Below are 10,947 nucleotides of genomic sequence, written 5' to 3'. Positions count from 1 at the left end.
GCTTTACTTATCTAAACATTTATATCTTACTGTCATTTAGTTAGCTTCTTAGCATTTCTTTGTGGGAGGATTTTCTGTAGCTGTGGCTGTGCTGGCTGTTTCTGCTGCTCCGCCTCTGCTGCTGGCTGGCTGGCTGTCTCTGCTGGCGCTGATGTTGATGGCTGGGCAGGGCTGGCTGGATCTCGTTGTACAGCATCTAGGAACTCATCCTGGTCTCCTTCACCTATGCCTTCTAAAGTTACGGCGGCTGCCGTTACTGCGCTGGCGACGGCGGAAGCTGCCGAGTTGATGGGCGGGAATTCTTCAACGTTGCTTGCCTGGGGGGGACCTCCCATGTCGTTCAGGTCTTCATCTGTAATTAATGGGTTACAGAATGTGGAGTTTGGGAAGAATAACCCTCTGTCTGCATAGGGTAATTTGTTGAATTTAGCCAGGGGCGGGGGTGGGCTGGAGCTGAACAGATTCTCTTGTCCAGGAAATGGCTTGGTCATACCAATTAAGGTGTCAGCATAGGGGTTTTGGACCTTCCACCACTTGGTCCCGGCTTTGATCTGGAACTCCACTGTCTCTCCACTGATTTTCGTCCTCGACACGAGCTTGGTTGAGTGTAGGAATGTTTGGACTGACTTGTTTAACTTCGTAGAATCGTACTGAATCTTTAGCTGCCGGTTGGGAAAGTAGGGGGCGGGTGACACGCTCTGGTTGGACGTCTTGTACTTGTTAAGCCGGGCTGTGTATTCGTCCATGACGGGCCGCTTAGAGATCATAAAGGCGGTCAGTAAGACCCTACTGTGAAATCTGAAGAGGGCCTGTGGGATCTCCTTCTTCTTCGGGTCAAATGGGAGGTGATGGGCATATTCGATTACGTCCCCCCAGTACTGGGGGACGTAATCGATGAGGCCGTTTTTTTCTGGCTACCTGCAGTGATGGGAGGATGATCTCGTTGTATATCTTGTACATCGTTATCTTCTCTCGGCAGTGTGGGGACTGGTAGTTGGAGATGCGGGCTGTCCAGCTCCTGGACCTCTGTTCTCTACAGCTGTTCTGAAATAGTTGGAACAATTTGAAATTGTCATCATCGGTAATTTTATTTACTGTTTTTCTCTCTAATGCCGTTATACTATCCTGTATCGCTTTTATAGTTTCCGCCGCAATTTTGGCGTCTTTAAAGCCGTCAATTTGTTCGAGAGTAGAAATTTTTTCACTAAGGACAGAAAACTGTTTTTTGACCGCGTCTATTTCCTTTTTTTGACTAGCAAAATTATTAAAAAGTTCGTTGTGTCTTACCTTGGCCTTTTCCTTATCATAAGTATCAAATTTTTTGGATATAATCACTTCCATTTTAGCCCAAAAGTTGGGGCCTGGATCTGCTGGAAACATTTTTAGCTGAGTGAATCCTAATACTCGATGTGGTGGTGGTTGTTTACAGCGGTGGACCAATCAGGAGAGTGATACGTATGAATTAGCCAATGGTATTTAGCGACGTTTTATTCGACCAATGAGGGCTCGGCACGGATTTGGCCCCCAGTACACGTGGCCAAGATTAGGAAATAGCGGTAATTTTATTTTACAATGTTTTCAGATTCACTTTTGGCGATAGATTTTAACTTGGATAGTATAAACGGTTTACACCGCCAATTGACCTATACGGCAGTGTAAAATATGGTGCCAAAACTGTATGCAAGTTTGCCCTTGGCTACCATATCTTCCCTTTACCGACACTCGGAGGGACCACGGGTGTGGGGTAGAGGGGAAATAGTAAAGAGTGGGGGGTGTAGTGTACAGCTAGTACATACACATAGGGCAGAGAGAGGAATGAGATGTTGCTCGCTCGCCACTCTAAACTAAACTAGTTAAATTGAATTGAGTATCCAAACGTTTCAACCACTAATTGTAATCTACAGAAGGGATTAAACTAAATTATCGGCAATTGTCTTATCCCTGTAGATCCCAGGGACATTGGACTGTAAATTACACTGGTACCCAAAGTTCTTTAACTGCGTTATCTAATTCGCTGGCTCAAATACTGAATTTTGATTGGTTGGTTCAACTAGTAGTGTCCAAACTTTTTAACCTAGAATTTTAATCTAAAGAGGGGATAATTTTGTTTTTATTGACTGTTGTCTTATCCATTAAGACCCTGGTAAGTGATTGTCTTTGAAATGTGGATCCAATATTTAACATTTAAACTGACAATGTTTTTATCTAAAATTCCAAATGATTACTTTAAATATTCGGAAAATTCAAACAATTTTATAAAAAGGAAAAAGGTTTAAGTAGCAAAAAAAAAACAATTGTTTCGGTACAACGGCATTTGGCTGGCCGTTTACCAGATCTTTACGTACAGACGTACAAAACCTGCTACTTCCCACAAGAATCAAAACCAGCATAGTTACTAATATAATTTATTGTATGAAAACGGTCATGCTGAAATAGAAAATAACAAAATTAATAATCAAATATTAAAATGTTAAATACATGATAAAGTAAATCTTGTAAAAGAGAATAAATCTTTTTCTTATTTGGAACAATCGTCTTTTTTGATAAAATAAATATTCATTATGAGAGGTTGCGTGACTTCGAAATTATATTTTAAATGTATAAGAAGGCTAGGGTTATTTTTTGCTTAAAATTAATCAAAATTAAATGCGAGTTTGAAATTCATAAACAAAATCATTATAGACTACTATTAAAATATTCTGATACAAAAATAAATTAATTACTTGGTCTAATTTCAGTAAAAATGAAAGATTAATTTGCCGTCTTAAAAAATCACTCCATTCCATTAAAAATGCTTAAAGAAAGAATTCTTACCGAAGTTTTTGTTCCTGTAAAGCCGGGAAGCACTCAAAGGTATTTTTCAGTACGGACAACACCACAATTCTGACTATACATGGTTTTTTATCACACAGATATTCCGCACATTTTGAAAGATAGATTAAAGATGGCCATGCTAGCTTTGTTTTGGTCTAAGCGCAAGCGTTGTTTTGATTGCCGCGTCCAATTATGAACTTTCAATTTGAATCTCGGCGCTTTCCAAACTGCCATTAATGATAAGGAAAACAAAAGGATAAAGGTTCGAGTTCACAAACGCATCACACTATTATACTTCCAATAAACACCCGCCTGAAAGTGGGGAATCGAACATTACATAATTCAAATTTTCAATTTTGTGTGCAGACAATGTCCACAAAAATCACAATTCAAAACCACATAAATTACAAGAGTTTTAAATTTTGGCCTTTTGGCCTCAAATTTGCTAGTAATAATATTCACGAATACTCGTACTAACACAAAATGACACAATTCCACAAAAATGTAGGAATAAAGGAATAGGATATAAAACATTCTTCATTGAAAGCTTACACATTCACTACTCACTCATAACACTTAATCTCATGGCCTCACAATTTTTCGAAATAAACAAATAGTTATTTGAATTTGTTAGACCATGTAATGCAATACATAATAATAACTTAAAATAAGTACCCAAACTTTAATTAGGTACCTAATCATTAATAATGATAATAATAATATTCTTAATATTAGAATAACCTTAATGCTAAACATAATCTGCATTAATCATCAAATAATTCATTCAAATCTTTTTAATAAAAGAAGAATAATTACTAAAAAAAATTCTTTTCAAACAAATTTTTTTTGTTAAAGAAAAGTGAAAATGCATACGTAAAATCTTTCTTCGATCAAATCTTTATGTAAAAGATAGATAAGAAAATAATCCTTAAATCTAGATAAACAGAATAATCAAATAAAGTAAAATTATCCTTAATCTAAACATATCATCAAATAAAATATCCTTATATCTAAGAACATATAAAAGAACTGTATTAATTCATCAATAAAACATCAAAATGAAAGTAAAATTACATTTTTGCATATGCGAATTTTAAATTAAGCTCAAAGTAAAAGAAAAGTCTCAAAAAGTGTTTATTTGGCAATTTCTCTTTGGCTGAATAGATAATAAGCTTTTCCGTGTACTTATTTATACAGTCTTTTAAAATTAAGAGCAATTGGGGCCTCAGTTCAACCTGAACCTCAAAAGCTTGCAGATCAAACCGACGCACTACAATTATAATAATGCCACGTGCGACGAGTCCTGTTTATGGTTATGTTTTGTTTCTTTTTGTGTAACCGTGAACAGGATTCCTGGCGCGGGGCTCAAATCACGAACATTTCTGAAAAAGATAGAATGAAAAATGTTCAAAAGTTAAAATCTTCAAAGAAAGAAGGAATCAAAGAAACTACGAAAGAATCTTTTTAAATCATCAGATATTTTTTAAGCTTTAGTTTCCATGCCATCTAGGTTGTTCGGCCGAGGAAACAGAGCTGGAACACCCTGGATGGCATGACTATTGGGCTTTATCCTTCGAATTAATCAAACGAATCAAAGTGCATCTGCTATGTTCATAAAATTACTGCTTTTTTGTTTTTAGGTAATCTTCAGAACGAAATTAAAATATAATAATCTTAATATATAGTTAATATTAAATTATTTTGTAATGCATGTAATATAAAAAGATATTTTGAAAATGATCAAATGTGTTTCATTTCTATTCTTATCTGTATATATCATATTTCATGTTTGTTAAACAAGGAATGACAATAATGCTTCGCATCCAAATTTAAAAAAATACGTACCTAAGATTTTTTACGCGAAAAAATCCCAGGTCCCGATCAAATAAATCCGTAAAGAAAACTTATGTATTCGAATAAAAAACTTTAGTTTTATGCGTTGGAAATAAAAATTTGAGCTCATTTATAATTTTAAACGAAATTGTGAGGAAATTTGCGTCAATTATAAATTTAAAAAAATACGCAATTGCTGAGAGTTTAAAAATACGCGAAAAGAACGATACTAATAAAAATACTTAATCGTCTTGGGAATCATCTTGGGGTAGGTTTACTTTCAACAATCGTCTTGCAGAAATCTCGTTATCCGTGGCTTCAACATCATCGGACAATTTGAAATGGGCAACAACTGTATGGCCACCGCCACGTACGTCTTGAACTCTGCCAAGGCGATACTTCTTAACCAAGTTGGTGCACCCGTCAACAAGAACAACATCTCCAACGCTCAGCGGAACTTGATTGCGTCTCCACTTTACCGTGCGCAATAGCTCAGGCAGCAGCTGCTGCTTGTAGACTTCATGGAACTGTCTAGTCAGCTCCTCCAGATGGCTGAAACGGCGTGTAATTCTATCTCTGGAACCGGTCTCGAACGAGAAAATCCCGTCGTTAGCTCTGCCACCCAACAAATCAGCAGGAGAAATGATTCTCCATGTGTTAACATCATTCCCTTGTGTAGCATAACTCAAGGGTTTAGAGTTTAAAACTCTAGCAGTTTCAGCAGTCAGCAGCAACAACTCATTGTGATTGACAACAGCTCCACACAACTTCTTATTGAGGACACGCTTGACCATGGCAACCTGGCGCTCAACACTTCCAACATACGAATGAGCGCCAGTCGGTACAAGGTGCCACTCAAAACTCACATCAGACTTCTTCATAACTTCATCAAGTATTCTTTTCGAGCCAAGAAAATTGGTGCCGCGATCTGTAGTTACGACTCTGGGCATATTGTAGAATGCTTGAAGCTTTCTGAGGCCAATAATGACAGCCTCAGTACTGTAATCCAGCAGAACATCAATAAACACTGCTTGTGTAAAACGACAACAAGCAATTAACAACCAAACCTTGTACTTGGCTGGATTCTTCCTGGTGCGGACTCCAGGCCTTGTAACTTCCATCGGGCCTGCAAGGTCAAGATGAACATGGAAGAATGGAACTGAAGATTCTAACCTGTTGGGCAGGACGTCTGCCATAGTTGGGGCTGAACGACGTGCATACTCTAGACAACAACTGGAACATGATTTGACAACCTTCATAGCTTCTTGGCGGCCACGTGATATCCAAGCATACCTGCGACTCTGTACCAAAGTTTTTCTATGACCGGCATGGCCAAGTTCATCGTGGGCCTGCTGCAGGAACAGTCTGGCCAAGTTATTGTGACGATCAATCAAAATAAGGCCAGGGGAATCCTTGAACAGCTTCTTCTTTCCCTCGGCTGCTGCCTCCAAGGCCTCGTCCCCACGGGACCTCATCTTGAGGACTCTGAATTTACGAACAGGATAATAGCCATTATTACCAACGATAGGCCAGTACACCTCAGTCTCGTGATAATAAGGTTGAAGACTATCAAATTTACCTTCAGCCTCCATAATCATCTCCTTCTCCTGGTTGTATGATGCCAGGAATAAATCACACACCACATCTAGGTAGGTAATTGAAAAAGTGTGGTTGCCATAAAACTTGGAATCATCTAGCGGCTCTTGTCCAGCTGGAACCGAAACTCCCGTCGGCTCTTGTCCAGCTGGAACCGCAACACTGATCGGCTCTTGTCCAGCCGGAACCGAAACTCCCGTCGGCTCTTGTCCGGCTGGAACCGAATCATTCATCGGCTCTTGCCTGGCTGGAACTCGTTTCTTAACAAGCAACAACTTGAAACAGTTGGCAGCTCTGATCACCGCCTGCATAGTTTTACGTGCCTGCCTGTAGGTACGTCGTGCTAAAGTTCTCCAGAAATCAGTATCTACCACCTGGACGGCCATACACTTCAATCGGACCATGCGCTGATTCATCTCAGCCTCTGGGATGGGGTGATTTACTTCACCCGCCGTCTTTACAGGTCACTGGTCCTGCTCCAGGCGTAGCCATTCAGGCCCATCCTGATACCTGGATCCTGGTGAAACATCTTGAATGGTACAGGCACCTCTGGTGGCAAGATCTGCAATGTTCTGATCTGTAGGAAGCCAGCGCCAATCCTCTGGGCTGGTCAGCTGTTGGATCTCACTCACACGATGACTGTTAAATATGTTTAACATCACTGATTCAGACACGATTTGCGATATGGCGCAAGTGCTGTCGCTAAAAAACATCTTGCCTGCTACTGCAAACGGCAGGGCTCGGACAATTGCGTCCGCCAATCTTGCCATTAATAAACATGACAACAACTCAAGTCTTGGAATAGACTCAATCTTAACAGGAGCCACACGACTCTTGCCACTGCATAAAATCACTTCGAAGCCTCTGGCCGTTGGCCAACGTAGGTAGATGATGGCTGCGTAGGCTGAACTTGAAGCATCAGAAAAACCAATGATGGTTGGGAGCCCCAGTGGCTCATCAGGAACTAAAGAACGTTGAAATGGCACTTCTCCAAGCTTAGCCCTGTCGGCCAAACTGTCAACAAAGTCATCCCTCAGCTTGGCAGGAACATGCTCATCCCATGATATGCCACTAATGCAAACCTCCCGAAGTATAAGCTTGGACTTCAGGAGTAGTTGGCACATGAGGCCAAGAGGATCATACAATTGCTGTACGACCCGCCAAATCTCTCTCTTCGTTACACATTCTGGCATGGCTCTCCATAAATCTAACAGATCAAGGTCCTCCAGCAATTTTCGGCCCTTTATCTTGGCGCCATGATTCACCCGAGCAGGTAAAGTAAGAACATCTTCTCTGGGGGCCCATTGAATGCCCAGTACCTTAACAGGATCAATATCATCTCCAGAATAAATAACTGATTTAAAGCTGAAGTTGCCAGGTTCAATCATTTCCTTCAACTCTTCGACCATTTTGACGGCTTCTGGCTTGCTATTATGGCCGCCAGTATGGTCATCAATGTAGGTACACTGCTCCAGCTTGATAGCTGGAGCATCCTGATGCAGTACAAACTTGGAACCGGTAGGTTGTTGCTCACTTCTCCACAGGTCCTGCTTTGCAACTACCTCTGCTCCCTTTACGTATTCAGATCCATAAACATCATGAACATCTTGGCGGCTGCGCCCTCCAAAAATCTGTGCTGTAAGTCTCAGGGCTGTGACGGCGAAATCGCCTGCCAATTTCTCCCCGAAGTTAACTTTTTTGGTCAAGTAAACTTTGGGGTTGGCATGTTCATCCTCTGCAAACCACACTCTCTTCAGCTGCGAATCTTCATATGTGGCCGCCAAAGAATTGTAAAATTTACAGACATCACAAACACAGGCACACTTGTAACTTCTGAACCGAATAAGATTGTGAAACAAAGTGTAGGTAGGTTGTGGGCCGTCCATCATAATATGATTTAAACTTGTTCCATTGCAGGTCAAGCTAGAGTTTGCGCAGATTCTCAAGGGGGTAGAAATGCTATTCTTGAAGGCCGTCACTAATGAATTAAAATAAACTGGACCTTCATATGCTAAGTCTTGTGGCGTGGCTTTGACGTACACCCCACGGGACACCGCCTCCTTGAACACCTTACAGAGTACGTCATATTCGCCGTTTTTTATCATGCGCCGGCGATCACGAAGCGCAATATTATACGCCTGCCGCGAATTGTTCGGCAGCGTATGTGTTGGCAGCCGGTATGGATAAGCTGCCGTCCACTCATTCTTCACAAGATCCAATGTTAAACCTTCTTTTATCAGATCCTGTTTTCGCTGATCAACAGCTGACTTGCCTGACGCAAGTGCCAGGCAGTGCCTGCAGCCCGTGCATCCACTGCACAGCCGCGGCGGCTGCACGCCTAACGCCTCCGACGATAGGAAGTCCATCGCTGCAACTTCCAACTTAGTAACTTTACAAACAACTGGCTTACTAACAGGCTTTCCATCCGCAGAAACAACAAGGAAACCTGTGCCAAAAATGCTGCGGTATAATCTTGACTCGCCGATGAGTTTATCCGCCGCTGGAAACGTCGTGGGCGTGACATGCCCTAAGAGAATATCAAGTGGTCCATTGACCAATGAAAAATCCTGTGGCCTCATATCAAACAGAGCAGCCCATCTGTATGTCCAATTGTGTGAACAACAGCTGCTTCCATAACATGCTAGTTCTTGTTACGGTCAACCAGGCAGAGTTTAACTGTTGGGCATGACTGAACTTTGCCATCAGCCATTGAAATAGTAGCTACACGTCCAGTAGAGGGCAACTGCAACTTCTTGGCAATAGACTGTGTAACCATGGTGAGGTTGGCACCTGTGTCCCACATCCCGGACACAGGCACCTTCCTCTTGTAGACATCCAGCGCGTCCAGCTTCTGGAGCATCAACATGTAATTATTCTCACCCAAAAATGGCGCTTCATAAACAGCTGAAACCTGGGCGACGGACTCATGGAGGAGGGAGTTATGTTTCTGTCCACAATTGTTGATCCTGCAGCCTCCAAGCTTCTCAGCACGCGGACACTCTGAGGCGCGGTGCCCCTTGTTAAGACATAAGAGGCACCCGCCGATTTTCATCACAAACTCTTTCCGTTCTGGAACAGACATGGTTGTAAACTTCGAGCATTTAAACAAAAAATGATCTCCACTGCAGCCGTCTGACGGACAGGACTGCTTCTTCTTGAACTTGCTAGGTGTACCAGGTTTACCTACGGCGGCCGCAGCTGCGGCAGGATTACCTTTCTTCTTGGACGGCGTGTCCAAGCTGTGGCTGCTGCGCATCAATAATGCGCCACGCTGCTGCTCTAGTATATCCAGCAGCTTAGGCACATCGGGAACGTCCATGCTCCCGAGTGCAAGGTCAAGTTTATCCTGAAACTCTTTTGGCAGTTTCTTAGATAACATCTCCAACAATAAAACTGTGAGCCATTGGCTTGTAGAAACTGCGTCCTTACCATCAGCCTTGGTCATCTGCTCGAGCTGGTTGATGGCACCTGAGAACTCGGCAAGAGCGCTGACAATCTGGCCGCTCTCGGACAATTTACCTTTCTTGTCCCAGTTGTTGAATATACACAACATCTGTCTGGTTCTAGATTTGAACAGTTGGTCCAAATACGTCCATTGCGCTGCATGCGTGGCAATCTGTTGCAACTGCAGCCTCAACGGTTTATCCTTCATTACTCGTTCACAACTTAACACCATCTGCAGGTAGCTGGGCTCATATCCAGTAGTAAGCTTCTGGAAATTCTCCTTAAATTGTGCATAAGAAGATTCTTGCCCATCGAAGCTGGGAAGGAGTTTCTCGTCTAGGCGTGGCATGTACCCATGAGGCGAGAACATCGGACTGGCAGCAAACGATTGAGCGCCAAATGACAGCAGCATAGGATCTACCGAGGCACCCGAGACTGGCGTAACAGGCTCTTGCTTAGCCTTTGCCAGCGTCTCCATCAGTTTAGTCATATCACTGATAATTTTAGTTGGTAGAGGTATGTAATCACCTTTAATAACTTTCACTATCTGCATACAACGTTGTTGCAAACTGTTTTTGTGAGCTGCAAGATCATCACCAAGAACTAAGACCTCATTGTTTATCGCTCTTAGCTCATCTATGGCACTTAATGTAAGTTTTAACTCGCTATAGTTCTTTCGTGCCGTGATAATGTCACTATAAAAATCTTTTAGGTTATTATCATCTTGGATTAACACATCCAGCTGTTGAAGACCGCTCATGGTACGTTCAAGATTTAGGTTCGCATCATGAACAAGGATGCATTCCTTGGTGAGATTAACATTGATGTCTGCGGTATCCGAAACTACCTGCATCACTCTGTCTAACTCTTCGGTTATCACTTCAACTGCCCTAGGCAATCTGTCCGACAATAATTCATACCTAGTCTTTTTAGGTGCCATTTTCACTTTTGTTAACACTGATTACAACTATAGTCACGTGTAGAATTTTATTCACATTCAACACATACGGTAACTGTCACTGGCTTTGACTGGCTGACTGGACTTCTTACCGTTTTCATTGTTTCGGTACAACGGCATTTGGCTGGCCGTTTACCAGATCTTTACGTACAGACGTACGAAACCTGCTACTTCCCACAAGAATCAAAACCAGCATAGTTACTAATACAATTTATTGTATGAAAACGGTCATGCTGAAATAGAAAATAACAAAATTAATAATCAAATATTAAAATGTTAAATACATGATAAAGTAAATCTTG

General features: G+C 41.7%; 2 protein-coding genes across 2 annotated transcripts; both read right to left on the bottom strand.

The window, feature by feature from the left end:
* Positions 1-4,889: 4,889 nt before the first annotated feature.
* LOC145324629 (uncharacterized) lies at positions 4,890-6,239 on the bottom strand. The gene has a single exon (XM_080167211.1). It carries the CDS (start codon positions 6,237-6,239, stop codon positions 4,890-4,892), a length of 1,350 nt encoding a protein of 449 aa, XP_080023337.1.
* A 468-nt stretch (positions 6,240-6,707) lies between these two features.
* LOC145324628 (uncharacterized) lies at positions 6,708-8,822 on the bottom strand. The gene has a single exon (XM_080167210.1). It carries the CDS (start codon positions 8,820-8,822, stop codon positions 6,708-6,710), a length of 2,115 nt encoding a protein of 704 aa, XP_080023336.1.
* Positions 8,823-10,947: the final 2,125 nt, after the last annotated feature.

The sequence above is a fragment of the Acartia tonsa genome, chromosome 7 (genome assembly GCF_053477335.1).
Source record: "Acartia tonsa isolate MP-2025a chromosome 7, ASM5347733v1, whole genome shotgun sequence".
NCBI classification, from domain to species: domain Eukaryota; kingdom Metazoa; phylum Arthropoda; class Copepoda; order Calanoida; family Acartiidae; genus Acartia; species Acartia tonsa.
This window is presented reverse-complemented; position numbering and strand designations above follow the sequence as displayed.